The sequence below is a fragment of the Camarhynchus parvulus genome, chromosome 17, assembly GCF_901933205.1.
Source record: "Camarhynchus parvulus chromosome 17, STF_HiC, whole genome shotgun sequence".
NCBI lineage: Eukaryota > Metazoa > Chordata > Aves > Passeriformes > Thraupidae > Camarhynchus > Camarhynchus parvulus.
This window is the reverse complement of record NC_044587.1, coordinates 5,959,404-5,977,836: the sequence shown is the minus strand read 5'-3', so window position 1 is coordinate 5,977,836 and position 18,433 is coordinate 5,959,404. Positions and strand designations below refer to the sequence as shown.

The 18,433-nt window shown below is 49.9% G+C and overlaps 2 protein-coding genes across 6 annotated transcripts in view; both read left to right on the top strand.

Moving 5' to 3' along the window:
* Nucleotides 1-203: 203 nt before the first annotated feature.
* On the top strand, nt 204-4,343 carry NAIF1 (nuclear apoptosis inducing factor 1). 4 transcript variants are annotated; one of them, XM_030961729.1, is made up of 4 exons: nt 204-936; nt 1,763-2,212; nt 2,800-2,869; nt 3,234-4,343. In XM_030961729.1, exons 1-4 carry the CDS (start codon nt 426-428, stop codon nt 3,256-3,258), a joined length of 1,056 nt encoding a protein of 351 aa, XP_030817589.1. In that variant the 5' UTR covers nt 204-425; the 3' UTR covers nt 3,259-4,343. The 4 variants fall into 4 exon arrangements, with proteins under 4 accessions (XP_030817589.1, XP_030817591.1, XP_030817588.1 ...); XM_030961731.1 differs by having other exon boundaries at nt 2,808-2,869; nt 3,234-3,272; XM_030961728.1 differs by having other exon boundaries at nt 2,800-4,343.
* A 6,437-nt stretch (nt 4,344-10,780) lies between these two features.
* FAM102A (family with sequence similarity 102 member A) overlaps nt 10,781-18,433 on the top strand; it is a 36,805-nt gene continuing 29,152 nt past the window's right edge. The window contains exons 1-2 of one of the 2 annotated variants that reach the window (XM_030961413.1): nt 10,781-10,913; nt 12,289-12,919. In XM_030961413.1, coding sequence (XP_030817273.1) covers nt 12,774-12,919 — 146 coding nt within the window. In that variant the 5' untranslated portion in view covers nt 10,781-10,913; nt 12,289-12,773. Of the gene's footprint in view, nt 10,914-12,224; nt 12,920-18,433 lie in introns of both variants that reach the window. The other variant, XM_030961414.1, reaches the window with a different exon arrangement.

The following is an 18,433-nucleotide window of genomic DNA, read 5'->3' as shown; positions in this document are numbered from 1 at the left end:
CAGGCCCAGTGCCCTGAGACCAGCGGCGGGGCGGGGCCGCCTCTTGTCTGCCTGATGGACAGGGCTGTTGACCAATAATAATGCGGTACTCGAGGCGGGAGGCGGGCAACCCGGGTGACGGACAGGCGGGCGAACCAATCAGATGTGGCAGGAAGAGGGGCCGATTCTGGAAGCCATTACGCCAGTGCCGCAGGGCGGGGGCCGTTGCGCGGGGCTGCCGGGCGGGCGCCGTACGCAATTTGCGTATCTTTGGCGGTGCCAAAGGGGGAGCGGGGGGGACTGACCCCTCGGGGCCCTGAGGGGCCTCGGGGCCCCCCTGTTGTCCCCGGCCCCGGGGGTGGGGGGGCCCTGCCGCCCCTCGGCCCTGCCCAGCGTCCCCCAGGCCCCCCCAGGTGTGACCCCGTGCCCCGTCCCCGGTGCCCCCCATGGCCATGGCGTCGCCGCCGGCGCCCCCGGCCAAGAAGCGGAAGATGAACTTCTCGGAGCGGGAGGTGGAGATCATCGTGGAGGAGCTGGAGCGGGGAAAGCACCTCCTCGTCAACCACTTCAACGCGGGCGTGCCGCTGGCCGCCAAGGCCGCCGCCTGGCACGACATCCTGCGCCGCGTCAACGCCGTCGCCACCTGCCACCGCGAGCTGCCCGAGGTCAAGAAGAAGTGGTCCGACCTCAAGACCGAGGTGCGGCGCAAAGTGGCCCAAGTGCGGGCTGCCATGGAAGGGGGAGGCGAGAGCCAGAACGGCGGCGGCAACGGGCCCGAGGGCGAGGAGCCGGCGGGCGCCGCGGCCGCCCCGGTGATCCTCACCCCCATGCAGCAGCGCATCTGCAACCTGCTGGGAGAGGCCACCATCATCAGCCTGCCGAGCGGCGACTGCGGCGCGGGTGACGGGAGCGACATCCCCATCACCGCGTCGGCCACCACGGTCACCCTGACCCAGAGTGAGTGCTGCGCCCGCCCGAACGCTCTGGGCTGGACTGGAGGGTCATACAGAGCCCCTGACACCCCCCTGCGAAGGGACCCCGAGCCTTGTGTGGGGACAGAACCAAAGAATGGTTTCGGTTGGAAAGGACCTTAAAGAGCACCCGGTTCCAACCCCCTGCCATGGGCAGAGACACCTTCTACTAGACCAGGTTGATGCATCCAGCCTGGCCTTAAACATTTCCAGGGATAGGCTGCCCACAGGTTCCTTGGGCAGAGAGAAACTCCAACAAAATTAAATCCCCACATCTCTGTAATGAAATGCTCCTCCCAGTCTGCCCTTGTGGTGTGGGGGAGTGGCCGCAAGACAGCAGGTACTGAAAGTCAGCTTTGACAGCTGGACTCAGCCTTAAGGGCAAGGGAATCAAGGATCCTTTGCACCTTGGGAGATTCTTCAGTCCCTCTCTGGGGAAAAACATCTTCAGGGCTGATTTTCCAGTGTGCAGTGCCCCAAAGAGCAGCTCTTCTACCGACAGGGGCCCATTCGGGGTCTTTACTGTTATGTCAGTCAGTTAATGCTGCTTGGAAAGATTGTTCTAAACTGGAGACTGAGAAATGATATTGTCTAGACAGATAAGGCATTCCCCATTCCTTTGGATTATACAGCCCAGAAGGAAGCTCGACTGAGGGTGGAGTAGACTTAAATAGGTCATTTTGTGCATTGCTGGCCATTGTATGTTATCTCACTGAACAGGCCGTATTCCTGTGATATTCACTGAATAGTCCTGTAGATAAAAATCCTGTATCCCAGCTACTCCTGACTCCCTTTCTGTCCTTTGTTCTCAGTTCCTGCAGAGACAGCCTACCACAGCCTGGAGGACGGCGTTGTGGAGTACTGCACCACGGAAGCCCCCGCCACCGTCACGGCCGAGGCGCCCCTGGAGATGATGGCCCATCAGCACGAGGTGTCTGCCAAGCCCCAGGAGCTGAAAAGCCGCATTGCCCTCAACTCAGCCAAACTCCTGCAGGAGCAGCGAGTGACCAACCTGCACGTGAAGGAGATTGCCCAGCACCTGGAGCAGCAGAACGACTTGCTGCAGATGATTCGCCGTTCGCAGGAGGTGCAGGCGTGCGCCCAGGAGCGGCAGGCACAGGCCATGGAGGGCACGCAGGCAGCACTGAGTGCCCTCATCCAGATCCTCCGCCCCATGATTAAGGACTTCCGTCGATTTTTGCAGAGCAATACACCCAGCCCATCGGTCACCACTGAGCCTGGCCAGACAGGGCAGCAAGATGGTATGATCCAGTGAAAGAAACAGTGGTGGGAGGGGAGCTTCAGATTGATTGAATTAGGAAAAATTTCCTCCCTCAAAGGGTTGCCAAGGCCTGGCACAGGCTGCCCGGGGCAGTGGTGAAGTCACCATTCCTGGAGAGATTTAAAAGATGTGTAGATATGGCACTTGGGGACATGGGTTAGTGGTGGATGTAGCAGTGGTGGGGAAACATTTGAACTCAATGATCTTAAAAGTCTTTTCCAACCTAAACAATTTTGTGATTCTATGGGACATCATCTGCCATGCTAAAACCCTACCTATGCTGGCAGAGGACACTTGGGAGCATGGGGTGCTGCCTCTTCTCAGTGAGAATGGCTCCCTTGGAGTTTGGCTGAATCTAAACAGGTTTCTCTGCCAATCTTGTGCTAATCTGCCCTTTCAGACTCTCATACAGAGCCATAGCAGGATGTGTAATAAACTGGCAACTTAACATGGATTGCTTTAGTTCCTCAAACAATAGATTTATTTTTTTAAGTTATTTTTTAATTTCTGTTTGAAAAAGAAATTCTGTGCTAATTATGACATCTCTCTTTTTGTCCCTCTCTCGAGATCTACAGGCTTTAAAACTGACTTCTAACGTGGAGACTTCTGTCAGGATATCAGTGCTGCAGCTGCCAAGGTACAGTGATGGTGAACCCACAGTGCACACAGTGAATGCATTTCTGCCTCTTGCTGAAAGCATTTACTGGAAACGTGGTACTGGATGCGGTAGAACCTTCCCTCTGCACTGAGAGCCCTGGATCCTGCTCCTGCAGCATCACATCCTGCTCATGCAGACCAGCACCCAGCCTCTGTGCATTTTCAGTTCCACCTACCTGCCCTGAGGATCCCAGTGGGATTGAAACAGTGCATTCACCTCATGTTTTATTTGTGTGCCGTCATGACATTTCTCTATCAGCTTGGGAGATGTGATGAGTTTCATGTCTTGGGTACCAGAAATTCTCCTGGGATACGTCTTGGCACAATGTCTTTATTTGTTGCAGCATAAACACCCAAGGGCCTGGATGAGTCACTGGGGAGGATGGAACAGTGAAACTCCATCTCTGCTTCATCTGCATAGTTTGTCACCTCCAGAATACCTTGATCCATCAAAGCAGACCTGGACTAAGGTCCTGGACTAAGCTGCAGCCACACAGGAATTCCCAATGTTAAGGAGTTTGTCAGCCACTGATTTGAGTGAATTTTGGGGCATTACTTGGTTCTGCTGCTGGTGGTGTTTGTTTTGTACTGTTTGGGAGCTGGAAGCCAGTGCAGCCATTTTGTGTTTGTCTGCTGGCTGGCCTCATCCTGACAAACAGAGCTGAGCTTCTCCTCACTATCCTATACCGTTATACAGGGTGAAACAACATTACAGCCACTTCTGAGGCATTCTATGGATCTTGGTCCTTAATGAGAAAGCCTAATTGCACAAGATGGTCAACATGATTCTCACAGACTTGCAGTAACTTCATAAACTTTTAGATTAAAGGTCCACTTGTACCTGCATGGAAGAAAACTTAGGGAAAGAAAAAAAGGAAGCGTAAGTCTTCTCCTTCTGCCTTGCAAAGTGGCTTACATTTTACAGGCTTGTTGCTTGCCAGGTTATTACTTTTGAAACGGAACTTTTCCAGAGCTGGTATTTACTTGCTGTTAAGTCTCCTTTAGGGCTGAGGAGGGAGTGAATTTGCACAATCAAATGAAACCTTTACACAGCCTTTAATGGGGAGATGCTGATGAGGGACCCCTGGTCAGAGCAGTAGGTGACGAGGTCACTGCTGTCAGTCCCTGGCCTTTATTCATCTCCTCCTTTCTACAAATCTGATGGGGGAGAAAAGGACATCACAGTGAGAAGGGTTTGGTCCCTGGAAGACTCCCAACCCCTTGGGACTGACACCTCCAAGCTGAGTCAGGGTGGATCCTGCCTTGTCTGGCATCTCACCACATGAGTAGCACTTGCCTGACTCTTCCTCTTAGACTTTGTGGAATCAAATCAATTGCTGAACTGAAATTTATTTTTAGAGTGAGAACTATGTCATATGTGTTGGTTTACCTCATTTGTGTAATGATCTCTCCTTTACAAATATGAATTTTAATAAAAAATACATTTTAGTAAACAGGCTGTTTCAGTTCATTGGTGTGTGCCAAGGCAGAAGTGAAAATGAGTTCATGACAACAACTTTGCAACACAGAATCCTCACTGTGAAGGGACCAAGGAGAGCTGTGAACAATCACAAGTCACAGTAGCCTTTCCTCTTGTTTGTGAATCTTGTGGCCTTGTATTTACATAATTACAGTCTTTTTCAAATAATAGCTTTTACAGGCTTACCTTGGAGCACGAATTATTTCACAGTGTCTGATGGAATACTGAAATACAGTAATCTCCCAACTGCTCAGAAGATGCCACAATAGCCTAAAATAATGGTAGAAATACCAGCTTTTGGCTTTAAATTGCAGTGTGCATTTTTTCAGTGACTAAGCACTTCAGCTGTGTTGCTTTTCTAGAGGACTAAATGTGTTGCCATTGGAACCACACATTTTTTCCTGTCTTTTCAGGATAAATGCAGAGCTTAGTCAAGCCAGCAGCATCCAAGCATGTGTTCTGTGTACAGATTTTTGTCTCATTAAAAAGATGTGGTAACATTTTAAATACAGGGTGAACTGTGCAATGAGGGGCTTGGTTGTTGCTCATGAAACAGTCACCAAACTTGGGGAGGACAGAGAAAAGTGTCCCTTAATGTTAAAATCAGGATGAATAGGTGAACAGGACACTGACAGGGCAAACAAGAACACAGGACATTCAACTGAACAACCAACTGATGCCCAAACAGAACAAAAGCTAAGGAGGAATATTTATAGATGTTTATTTGTTCTCCTCTACTGTTCTTTTTGTACCTAGAGACAACATCCAGACTGGGAAGGAGCCACGCAGAGATGTTCTGCCACAGGGTGCCTTGGACATGGGGGTGAGCAGCATCTTTGTGCCTTCTGGGGAAAGGGAAGTTTGGCAGGGGACTCTCGGTGAGAAGAAAATATTTGTAGCCACGGAGGCAGCACCAAGCCTCCAGGAGCACCGCTGCTCCCTCCGGAGCACAGCTCCGCTTGCGATGTGTGCGGTGCAGCCCGGCTTTCCAGGAGGTGGCACTGCGCGCCGGGATCCCGAGCACTGCACCGTCCCGGGAGCCAGCCCTGAGCTCCAGCCCGTGTGGGATCCTACTTGCACCCTCCACGGGCAAATATTTTCAGCGCTGAGAGCCGGAGAGGAGGAAATTCAAAGGGCAGAGCGCAGCAATGAGATATCCCTGGAAAAATTATGATGCCTGGGGACTGAGACCAGGTCCCTCTGCTTCCCAAAGGCAGAGGACACTGAGATGTCTGCCTTTGGGATGAGTTCACTGCAGAACCGAATGGGTGAGCACAGGATTTAAAAAAACATATCAAGTCTTTCATTATAAGACAGGTTTTAAGGTTTTCTAGAACAGGTTTTAAGGTTTAGAACATGTTTTCAGGTTTTTTAACATATGTCAGTTTCACACAAGCACATCCCCTCCAAGGGACAGAATGATTTGCCCTGCACACTCGCCCAAATAACCTCTACTTCCTCCAGCACGATTTTAAAGTTTGTCAAGCCTGTTTTGGCAAAGCATCCTTCTGGGGATGGTTTGTGGGTTTTTTCCTGTTATCACGTGTTGTCAGCAGAAAGGTGATCAGATCAGTGTGAAAATTGAAGCATTTAATATTCTCTGTTTTGCTTGAAAGCACCTGATAAGAAACTCCATGAGACTGAGGAGCACAGCTTCCAGCCCATGTTTTGACTGGGGGAATGAAGTCAGTATCACCTGCAAACAGGTCCCAGATGTGCAGGTGATTAACCCGAGGCAGAATCCCAGCGCCAGCAGGGACAGTTTCTTTCACCTCTGCCACCTGGGATCCCAAATTAGAGGTTGCTGTGTCAAGGGAGAACCACAGACCTACGCCTGCTTCTGATGTATTTGGGGTACCAGCGGCATTTGCAGGCAGTGGGGCAGACCACGGCCACAACCAGCAAGTCTCTTGTCCAGCGCAACACTGAAGGGATGGAAGCTGGGCTACAGACACAGGATAAGGCTTGATAAACACAACAAGCCTTGAGGCAAAGCAGGTTCCAAGTCTGCAGATTTTGGAAGGGGCAAACGAGATCCAGTTCCACCCACAGACCTCACAGAATGAAGCGGAGAGTTCTGCCGCACATTCCCAGGACACACTGAAGCAGACATGGAAACCAGTAAACAAAAAAAGCCAGGCAGCTGGATTTTCAGGACTAACCACATTTTTGAGGAAAGGAATCCACTGACTCCAGATTCCTGGGCTCCCTTTTTTCGATAACAGGATTCCCAGTGCTGGCAGGCCAGAAACCCACCGTGCAGGTGTGTCCTTTGCACATCCAACAGGAAACCCAGCCTGGCACAGAAAGTGAAATAGTTCCTGGCCTTTATGATGATGAGTTCAGTTAAATATGAAACAAGTGAAAAACACAAGCAGGTCAAAGTGCAGCTCACAGCCTGTTATTAAACCGAGAAGATGCAAGCTTGGAATAACTCCACACCATGGCATAATCCTGTGCAATGGGGACAGGTACCCATTCCCCTGACAGGGGAACTGGCAGCAGGCACTGCTGTGGTGTCTTCACCCCCTGCCCATTTTGGGAGCTCCCCAGCCTGGACCTGTCCCAGTTCTGGGGAAGGCACCCACCCACTGCAGCTCCCACCCACAGCTCCTTGGAGCAGGGCATTGCAGCCCACTCACGGCTCCAAGAATGCTTTTACAGCTTAAAGTGACTGTGATAATCTTTTTTTTTTTTTTTTTTTGGATGATGAGGCTGAAAGCTCATTAAGGCCATTACAGCAGAGGCGACAGGTGTAACAGAGAACCATTACTGTGTTTATGCTCTTACAGCAACGTGTGTAATTTAGTTTTAAAACTTTAATCATTTGGCTGCCAGGACAAATGAATTAGTGTGATGATGCTTTCCAGAGGAAGATGCTGATGATGTAGTTTGCAGGGCTTGTGCATCTGGGATTCCCTTGGGATAAGAGATAGGATTTGAAGGCTTACCAAATGCATTACAGGATCTACCTCACTTCACCTCACTGAGTTTTGTCCCTCCTGCATTTATCTCGCCTTGTTTCTCCTCTGCTGCTTTATCTCTGTCCTCAGAGCAGAGAGGAGGCAAGACAAGGAGTGTCTGCTGGTGCTCACTCAGAGCACAGCAGTCCCAGCCCTGGCCAGCCGGGCACACCTCTCCAGGAGAGCAGAGGTAAGGCCCAGACTTAACTGCAGAGTACAGACTGATAAAAATATCCCAGACTGATAAGACAGTGCCCTGAGCCAGCAAAAGTTGAGGAAGTGGCGGCAGCACTGGGGAGCGGCCTCAGGAAAGGCTTAGGTCAGGAAGAGCACAGGGCAGGGATGTGGCTGAGGCTCATGGAGCAGAGGTGAGGTGGGCACAGCCATAGAGAAATCCATGAGTCTGGGATGAGCAGAATCCAAGCACCTTGGTCACACACACACGGCCCCATGGATTGCACCTGGAGCAGAAAATAATACAAAGCCAGAGGGATGGTGGATGGATGAAGATAGTCTACACCCACATTCCCTCTGTGGGAGGCTCAGACTAACCCATCCCCTCTGTAAACAGCAGCACTGTCCCTTTAAAACATGTGAATTTCTCCAGAAACAATTATGCAGCATAAACACAGCAAAATCAACAGGGTGAATTTTGAACTAATAAAGATTTAATCTCTCAGTCATGAGACTGGGTTTGTTAGGAAAATACACACATCCCTGAGACTGCAGCTACGGTTGCTATACTACACACTGCTCAGCAGCTCGCTGGGCATCCTTCCAAATCCATTTATTTTTAACATCAGTCACATTATTCAATTAATTATAAAAACACTGAGGTTTTCAAGAGATGTTTCTGATAAAACTGCAAAGTAAATATGTGTGAGAACAGCAAGGATTAAAGTCTCTGTAAACTTTAGCATTTGAGGCTGTCGCTATAAACAAGAGAAGCCCTCGAGAAGGTTATTTACCAGAGTGAATCATAGCAGATAGCAGAGTCTCCTCCCACACCACACACAGGGATCGTTTGTCCTTTACCTAGGGATGGAAGCAGAGCATCCACACATCTGTCAGCCATGTGCTGGGGCATGAGAGGTGTGAGAACTGGGCTGGATTCTTCAGATGCCTCTGGCATTTCAGCAGCATAGCTTGTAAATATCAAATATTTAGCAGGCTCTTTCCTAATAAGCTGGAAACAGAAACCAAAAAATACCAGCAGTGCCTCAAGGCCTTGAAAACACCAGACAGGAATTGATGGAAGGATTCAAGTCTCACCTGTAACAGCAGCATGTAAACCCTGCTGTTTCCTGGTAACTCCTGGTATGCCCTGTGATGGTTTCACTGTACCAATACAAAATGTTTTCCCAGTCCAAAGTCTGTGTAAGCTTAACCTGGTAAGCAAAAATCATAATGCATTTGGCTTGATCCAATTTTTCACTTTTATCCAAGGACATTTCTATGTACTTTTCTTAGCAGACTTTTTTTTTTTTTTTTCCCAAGGCTCACATTGTGGTGGAATTATTTGATAGCTCTGATATTGTCTGCATAGACAGAAGATTACAGGCAAGGAGTCTGGGCATCAAAGCCTGGCAGAGAGCAAGGACTCCCAGGCTTTCATCCAAGCTTTGCATATCAGCCCTGGGAACAGTGCCTCCCACATGAGCCTCAACTTCTCAGCCACAGAGGCTCTTGGGCAAACACCTAAATTTTAAATCTAGGCAAATCACGTTGATGATTGCAGCCTCCTTCAGGACAAGGAGAGATATTTTGTTCTGCTTGCCCTTAAAGGATGGAATCCAGCCTAACCAGGGATCCCAGCCGCAGTGCTGGACGCTGCAGCAGCACATAATGACAGGGAGCCATTTTGATGAAGGGATGTGACCAGCTGGTTGCCACATCTCACTTGTAGAGGGTGAGATTCCAGCTCTGGGCCCTGCCTGGTGCTGCTCCCCAGGGCTCTGTGGTACCTGGGGCTCCCTCCTGCTCACAGCCAGCCCAGGCACTGCTGACCTGACCCACAGCCACGCTGTGGTACCCTGAGGGGACAGCATGGCCACAGTGCTGAGTGGCCTGAGGAGCTGTGTGCCTGCAGCCCGTGGGACACGCTGAGGACAGGGATGTCACCAGGAGCTGCTCGGGCACTGGGACAAGCCAGGGAAGAGTTCCTGGCTGTCAGGACAATGCAGAGACAACGTCGGTCACCAAACCACAGAATGGGTCCATAGTGGGTGATCTGGCCCCATCTTCCTGCTCAAGCAGCGTTGTCACAGACATATTTTATGAAAAATCCTTTTGCCAGGATCTTCTCTCCTGAGAAGCTGAGAAGCTTCAGCTTCTCCATGCTTTGCTGCTTTGGAATGTGATTTGGAGAACTGTTTACCCAGCGTGTGAAATTGTTTTTACTTGATGAACAATGACAGCCACCTGAGCAGTCACAAGATTTTATTATCATTCCTTTCTATTCCTTTCAAGCCTTCTGATGAAATCCTTTCTTCTATTCTTTTAGTATAGTTTTAGTACATAATTTTCTTTTAATATAATATATATCATAAAATAATAAATCAGCCTTCTGAAACATGGAGTCAAGATTCTCATCTCTTCCCTCATCCTGGGACCCTTGCGAACACCACTACACAGGGTCATCCCAGAGCACACTGCACAAGGACTGTGTCCAGACAGTTCTGGAACATCTCCAGTGAGGGAGACTCCACAACCTCTCTGGGCCAGTGAGCAATCACTGCACAGGAAAGAAGTTCTTCCTTATGTTCAAGTAAAACTTCCTGGGCATCGCTTTCTGCCTGTTGCCTGTTGTCCGTGTGGTTGGCACCACTGAGCTGAGCCTAGCTTCATCCTCTGGGCACTCCACTTTAGGTATTTATACACATTAATGAGGTCCCCTCTCAGTTATCTCTTCTCGAGGCTAAACAGGCACACCTCCCTCAGCCTTTCCTCACAGCAGAGATGCTCCAATTCCCCAGTCATCGTCATTGCCCTCCGCTGGACCCACTCCCAGGAGCTCATGTCTCATGTCAGATGACTCTGCCATCACCTCGGCTCAGGCAAGGACACCCCAACCTCAGGTCTGTGCCAGCTGGGGGCTGCTCAGCCGGCAGAGAGGCCCCAAAACACCGTGTGGGGCCAGAAACCCAGCGCCTCAACTCCCGCTGAGCGGACACCGACGACTCCACTTCCCGCCCACCCCCGCAGGCAGGGGCGGGGCTTGTCCAAACCGACAGCCCTCTCCTCCAATCCTCGCGCTCTCCTCCCCGCCCCGTGCCGGAATAACCAATCACTGCCTCGCACTGCTCAGCCCGCCTCCTTGCTGCTGTCCAATTGGACGGCGCCGCTCGCGTTTGCTCGTCTCGGGGGAGGGCGGGTGTTACGTGCCGTCGGTATTCCCGAAGCGCGGCGGCGCCGCTCTCGCCGCGCGCTGCTCGCGCACCGCCTGCGCTATCGGCGTAGTGGCCGCAGTTGGCGTAGCGCGGGCAGAGGCGGCCGTGTCGGGGAGCGGCGGCCGCCGTGCGAGGAGCGGGCTGGAGGAGCGGGCAGGGCCGGGCGGGCACCGGGCCGGGACCGCGCCGCAGGTCAGTGGAGGGCGCTGGGAAGCGAGCTGAGACCTTCCGTAAGGCAGCTGGTGATGGGGGGCCGGGAGAGGGGTGAGATCGGGCTGCAGCTCGGGTGCGAGCGGGCTGGGAGGGTGGGCTGAGCGGGGCTGCGCCCCGGAGCGGTGCGGCTGGAGGGCTCAGGCACAGGGCTGGGTGTCCGGCTGGGACCGGGCGGCTGGGACCCGGGCACAGCTCGGTGCCCGCCTCAGGCGCCCGGGCACAGCTCGGTGCCCGCCTCAGAGAGCGGGGACCCGGGCACAGCTCGGTGCCCGCCTCAGAGAGCGGGGACCCGGGCACAGCTCGGTGCCCGCCTCAGAGAGCGGGGACCCGGGCACAGCTCGGTGCCCGCCTCAGAGAGCGGCGACCCGGGCACAGCTCGGTGCCCAGCTCGGACAGGGAGCTGGGTCCTGAATGCCATTCAGTGCGTGACCCTGGAGTGCTAGGGGATAGGCTGTGACCTCACAGTATCCAGGGCTGAGAGCTGGCAGCAGCCCGGCGTAGGTACTGCTGGTGATGTGGAGCATTGAGCTGTCTCCCCTGTCTGCTCCGGGGTGTCTGCGGGACAGCGGAGCCCCCGTGGAGGTGGCCGGGCCCTGGCAGAGCCAGCTGGGTTCTCCTGCAGCCACCGGGCAGGAGAGGGTCTCTGATCACCCACCCACCCACCCAACGCAGGCAGCTCCTAGAGTCCGTGAGGATTGTTTACTGCCCGGTGTTCATAACCTTGTCCCTTTGAGATGTTAATCAGCTCCTGCCTCCCCGGTTTAGGTGTTTTGTAAATGTGTAACGAAATCGCTGTCTGCAGCCCCAGATCTGAGCTGTGCAGGGCACAGCTCTGTGCAGAGCCGGTGGGAAGGCAGCGTTCCCGGTGGGCCTGGCCATTGGACAGCCAGATGACCTGATTCGGTTGTTATGCTGGGTAATCTGGAGCAGGCTGCTTGTTTTTTTCCCCTCTCTGCTGCTTTCTCCATTTATAAGATACAGGTGCTAACACTTAGGGCTGGTTGGAAATGCAGGAAAGAAACATATTTTGCATTTCTTGAGACGGCTTTTCCTTCCTCTTGTTAGTCTGCACATTAGAATGATCTAGTGCTGTAAACTGCTTCTAAATGATGACTGAAAATAGAGCAAATTTTTATTAGCTGCTTTGCAAAACAGAAATTATAAGGGGGATGACGACAGTGAAGCTTGCCCTAGGCAAAAAGGGGAAAGAGGATGTTGGGGCTGGGCTAATTGGGGCCATACCTCTTCAGACTGGAATGAGTCTGGACTGAATATTACCTATCCAAACAGGTTTTAAAGCAGGAGGAGGAGTGCAAGACTGGCTGGAACTAATTTACTCATTTCCCTCCCAAAGGCTGACCCAAAGACCTGTATCAAAGAGTTGCACAAGAGATAGAGACTGGAAGCTCTTTGAATGTGCTGCCCCAAGACTTAAGGCCTCTCCTGGGACTTGAGATGACTTCTCACAAGAGATGCGTTCAGGAGGGGCTGTGCTGAAGACACAGCACTGCAGCCTATAACTGGGACAGCTCCTGCTGGTCTGGAGCTAAGACCCAACTTCCCTCCCTCCCTTTTCTCTTGGAGATGTTGCAGAGATTTAATCTGACCTCTTCCTGCTCACCTGAAGCCTGCCGTGGCGATGATCCCACAGCCAGATCCGACCACCAAAGAGAAGAGAATCGTGCGTTTGAGGCTGGGCCCTCGTTGTAACTGAACTGGAATTCACCCCTGCTTCTGCTCCCACAGCGACTGCCCTTCCTCTGCTCGTCTGTTTGTGCTGTGTGCCACTTCTCCCTGATCTTGTTTGGAATTCCTGAGCTTTCCACACTGAATTTGCCCATGGCTTTCTTGATGAAGAAGAAGAAATTCAAGTTTCAGACAAGTTTTACTCTAGAAGAGCTGACTGCCGTCCCCTTCGTCAATGGGGTCCTGTTCTGCAAAATCAGGCTGCTAGATGGAGGAGACTTTGCTAGTTTATCTAGCAGGTAAGACCCTGTCTGAAGGCTTGCTGCCTGGCTGTGCTTCTTTCCCTGGTTATTCTTCCCTTGAGTGGTTTAGCATATGGCAACCACTTGCTTACCCCTTGATGGGATTTTAATAGTTCTGTTGTCGGGCCCCACATGCCCTATCATTCTCCAGAGCAGGGGAAGTGCATAGCTGAGAGCTCTGAACCTGGGTGGTGTTGGCTGATTTGAGCTGGATTGAATTTTTCAGAGATGAGGGGAGGGAGTGGGAGGTCACTCCTCTGCAAGGGGATTAAATCCTCTCTTCTCTCTCCCCCTCCTCCTTGCCCAAGTTCTCACACACTGTTTCAAACCCTGTTCTGTATTGCCTTCATGCCTTACTTGAACCTCAACTCTGTAGGAAACTATGTCTAAGCAAATCAACCCTTCCCAACTTTGCTCTCCCCTTTGATACTGAATTTCTCTTCTTGGTAAGGGTGGAAGTAGTTTGTTTTGCATTGTGAATTGCTGTGCAAGGGAAAACTGCTGCCTGCAGTCAAAGTTGTCAATGTTAAAGACCCAGTTTATCTCCTTGAACTGATGCCATTGCATTTCCCACTTCAGAGCAGCAGTGTTTTCTATGTCATGTTGGAATCTTCTGCTACACATATTATAAGGTTCTGCCATCCTCTATTGGCATTTCTCTGCCTCCTTCAGGCAGGTCTGTCCCCACTCTTGTTACTAATTGCTAATAAAAACTTGCTTTGTTTCCAACTATGCACACAGATTATCACGAACAGTATGCAAACACAAATTCCATAACAGCCCAGACTTGCTTTCTGCTTCAAAATATGAAGGAAGCCCTCAGTGGCTTTCAAAACTTGTTTTTTCACTTTCCTGAGTGACTGCTCAGTTTTAAAGGCACAGGATTACTTTGTGCTAGCTGTTAACTGCTTTATCCCAGGACTAAAGCCTGGTTGGGTCTGGTTTTCCTCTTTGTAGTACTGTGTATTGAGTTTTCTCATTTCAGGAGAGGAGATTTTATTGGGCAAGCATAAAACATTTGTCTTGCAAACAGAAGTGTTAGGACAGTGCTCAAAGCTTGGGTTTTTTTTTTCCAGAGGCACCATGCAACCTCATCTGAAGTCCATAGAAGCCGAGGGTGTGGAACACCTCCAGAAATGGACTTTGAATTAATTTCTCTTTTGAAGAAAATCTATCAAAAGAGCTTTTCCTTCGTGTTCTCCCCTGGGGCTAGATCCTTGGGTTTGGTGGAAGCAGTTTATCTAAGGAATTCAAACAGTATGTGAACTTGGAAAGAAATTAACCCTTCCACTTCCTGGAATAAGTGGTGCGGGAGGGTGTCTCAGGAAAAGCTGTGCAGGGAAATGTCCATCTCCCTCTCTTTGTTGTCCCTGAAAGCAGCTTCTGGGAGCCATCCCTGGGGTTTGCTGGTGCTGCTAGCCGTGTGGGTTGCTTGCTGAGCTGGCTGGGGTTCAGTAGTTCGCTCAGCGTTGCAGATGTGTTCCAGCAGCAAAATCAACTGTAATTCAAAACCAAACACATACAGAGCTCTGAAACGAGCAAAGGCAAAGAGGGCTGGGGGGTTTCCCGCCTTTCCAACCTGTCTGTGCTCTAACTGAAAGCACATGGAAACCTGTTCCTGCTTGAAAAGTTATGGGTCCCAGTGGTATTGAGTCATTTGACCTTTTCCAAATATTTTTCCCTGTTGCAGTTAGAGAAACTTCAGGAGGGATGAATTTCCAGAAGAGTTACTGTGTGGAGAGGCTCCCAGATCATGCCTTGGCTTTGCTCTGTGCTCCTCTCTTCATTTCTGTCACCTTTTTGATACTCACTGGGAAAGGTTAAAGGAAAGGAGATGCTGTATATGTGTTCTGTTAGAAATCTGTGAGTTGTTTAGAATCTATGATTGGTTGTTTCTCTGAAATCACCCACTTCCAAAACTGATTGGGTTTGAGGTTGTAATGTCTGGCAGGTAATCTCTTGTGAGCTGCTTGTGTCCAAAATCTGGTGTTTGCTCTGCAATCGATTTGGGCTTCTGTGATCTGGGCTATTTGGAGGTCTGTGGCTGTGATTGAGCTGAGCTGTAGCTCTTCATGACCATGAGCTTTCAGAGAACTGATCTGAATAATGTGTCCCCTGTCACCTGGAGTCTGTAAACGAGGTTAGAAGTAGGTATAGGAACTCTTCACAGGAAACATTAAATCAGTTTTTGTAGTTGTCTGTGGAAAGAGGAGTGTTATACAGGAGCCTCCAGAGACAGATTTTTCAGGTTATTTACAATAAGCTTACTTGACACCTCATGCCTGTCTGTGGCGGGAGGTGGGAATATGAAATTCCCAATGAGTTCCAGGTGACACTGGGATCATTTTGACCTGGGGACAAGGCAGAAGGAGCAGCCTGCCCTGCTGGCTCCCATCAGCTTGTCCTGGTCCCACGTCCAGCTCAGCCTGGGTTGCACTCAGGGCTGCCACAGCCTGGTGCTCTGGCTCTGGTGGGACACACACCGGGCTGGGACCCCCTTCCCAGACTGCTCACTCCTCTGCCTGGAGGGGAACCTGTCTGAAATGTGTTAAGACTAAATGCTCTTAGGAATTCAAGGATGTTTGGGAAAGGTTCAGGTCCTGTCAGCACATTCAGCTTTAGGGATCTGCCTCTCCTGGGTTTTCTGGTTTGTTTGGGTTTTTTTAAATTGTTATTTTCTTGCAGGCAGGTACTCTTATTTCCAGTCTTTCTATGCTCAGGCCTTGCATTAAACTATGGTATTTTAATGACTAAAGTTTCAGCTGTAAATATCTTTTGGCTTGTCCTTTCCTCTCCCTTTGTAAAGTTTCCTTAGGCTGTTCTGGGGCTTCTGAGGGATAAAACTCACAGGTTTCACTTTACAGTGCTCTTTGTTAAACTTACAGACACAATAGATGCTTTATCACCTTGCAGTTGGATTACAGAAGTTGGGCATCTGAAAAGACATCTGAGCCAGGTGTAGACCAGGCAGATGCTGTATTTCCCAATATATTGAGAAGTACCAATATATTCCTTGAATATTTTTAATCCAGATACTTAAATAGCACAACCACCAGTGAATTCAGTTGCCTCCCAAGTATGTTTAAAAATAGCAGGCACAGAGAAGTAGGGATGTATTCATGGCAACCATTTTTGTGGAGCAGGTGGTCGGCTGCATTTTGTACCAGTCTGAAGCTTTCTGGGGGGTGGTGCAGCTTTGTTCCTAGAGAGATGAGACAATAAATTCATCAGGCAGTATCCCATCCATGGATCAGCACAGGCACGAGCCTGAGTGTCCAAATGAGTGCCTAAAGCTACAGGCTGATGTGGTAAGTTCATGTACATCTTTGGGTATCCCAGAAGAGGAAGACTCAATTAAATTCCCCCTCTCTGCTTACAGTTCATGTTGAGTGACAGCCAGTTGCTCTTTGCTTGGTGCTGAGTGATTTCTGGCTCTGTGCTGGCAGCGAGCGTTGCTGGCACACAGCGTGAAGGAAGTGGAAAGCCAGGTGCTATCCACAGACTCCTGACACCTCATCCTACATTGTTCTGTTAGCCTGCCAGCAGTTTCACTCTGGTATTTCTGGATTTGAAGGAAGGGATTGCACTCTGAAAACCCCTGTCTGACTCTAGGGGAAAGACTGTTTTGCATGAGTTGAACAGCTTTGAGGGCATTTCCCACCTTCCTCGTTGTCTTCTGAAGGCACCTTACACTGTATATTTTTTGAGACCATGCTTTTCCAAGCATCTGCAGCATTTCAGCTTGGTTTTCTGATCCTGGCACTCATTGCAGCAGTTTGAAACAATGAATGTCGCTTGTCTCTGCAGCCCTGCCCTGTTTGCATGTGGGCTGGATCTGGGAAGACCTGACCCTGTTGGGGTGGTCTGACCTCCAAGTGTATCAATGCTGCAGCCTGAACCCACAATGTTCTTATCCTTGCAGTTTTTGAGTTGCAATGAAAGGCCACTTCCTGCACTGCGTACTTGATTTATTTTTTGGGGATGTAAAGCTTCATCCAGAATACCAGAGAAACACTGATATTTGGGAAGGCAGCTCACATTGACAGCTCCCTGTGCACTGAGGTCAGCTTTTGTGTAAGTGTGCCTCTGTCATCATCGTGTAGGCACAAATGAGCTGAAGCTGCTTGCCTTTGGCAGCTGGTGGGATAAAAAGCATCGTAATGCCTCAGTGATAAACAGAACTTATTCACTACTGTAGGACATAAAAAAAGGAGCAAAACATTGCCCTGCTAATACAGGGCTGGCGATTCAAAACATTTTGTGAAGGGAGGTGCAAGTTGTGCCACCTCCAGAATGCAGCTCTTGATGGTGGGAGTTAGAAATCAACTACTTCACTGTCTTTACATGAATAGTCATTGTGCCTGACACTTTAGGTAATTAAGCTGACCGTGTTTAGCTTTTTCAGACTGGAAAATCGTTAGCTGTTTGTTTAATCAGAGACTGAAAGACTGGTTCAGCCTGGTTGAGATCTGAATCTTGACTACTCTCTGCCTTAAAAAGCAAAGGTTAGGTAGCTAAATAGTTTCTTCTAGAGTCCCCAAGAGGGAAGAAAACTGGCTGTAGTGAAAAGGGGATCACTTGCAGAGTGCTGCCTTTTGATTCCAGTGGGATTGTCATGGTTTAGTAGAGCAAGGAACTTGATTGTGACTTCAAACCATTCTCCCAGTTCCATATTTTAGAACAGTATGTGCTTGGCTCTATCCTCTGCTAGAGCACGGGGTATGTTAACGTATTTTAAAAGTACTTTTGTTGCAAATGCGTCTGGAAATGCAGACCTTCCCTACATGTACAAATACTCCTATTATACAGATCAATAGACTTAGTTTTCATGTTCCAGAGCAGCTTCACATAACATCCTTCCTTCCTGGCAGAACCTCAGGAATAGACTGGGAGTGTTAATGGAGAAGTGATTTGAATACAGCCTCTCGAAGTGATTTGCAATAAACGTGACCTATTTCAAGATAATATTTAAGAATAGTGCCTGCAGTGCCTTGCATTCAGAAACAAATACAGAGAAACTAGACAGCAAAGATGACAAAAAGGGGGTTCATTCCAGGAGTGCAGCTAAATGTAGGTGCAAGTTGTGAGAGCAGAAGCAGTGAATGAGGTTTAACCTCTCACAAGTTGAGCGTGTTGATAAAATTGCAGAAGTGATGAAGCACCGCAAGATCCTCGGCACAAACCATCTTAAGTTGTGTTTTGAGTTTGCAAAGCATTTCTGTCACCTTTTCTGGCCTCTGGCTGCTACACCTGCAGGGTGTGACAGATGCTTTGGGCTGTACTTGCCTCTTCCTGTCACCGGTCACCACATCGAAGCCTGTCACAAGACTGGCAGAATTACTTTAAACCTTCCTGCCACGGGGGCTGTATCCTGTTGGGTAAAGAACAGTCTCTGTTCATGGGCTGGCTCTGTCCTGGCTGCTGTGGCTCAGGCAGAGGCTGCTCTGCTGACCAGAAGCTGTGATGTGAGGCGCTGTAAGCGATACGCTGTGTGTACAGCATCAGTAAATA

Excerpts from the sequence above, each read along its gene's own strand:
- NAIF1 (XM_030961728.1), top strand. The coding sequence starts at position 426 with ATGGCCATGGCGTCGCCGCCGGCGCCCCCGGCCAAGAAGCGGAAGATG. Across the intron at positions 937-1,762 it reads CACGGTCACCCTGACCCAGA|TTCCTGCAGAGACAGCCTAC; the intron begins GTGAGTGCTGCG and ends CTTTGTTCTCAG. Across the intron at positions 2,213-2,799 it reads CCAGACAGGGCAGCAAGATG|ATCTACAGGCTTTAAAACTG; the intron begins GTATGATCCAGT and ends CCCTCTCTCGAG.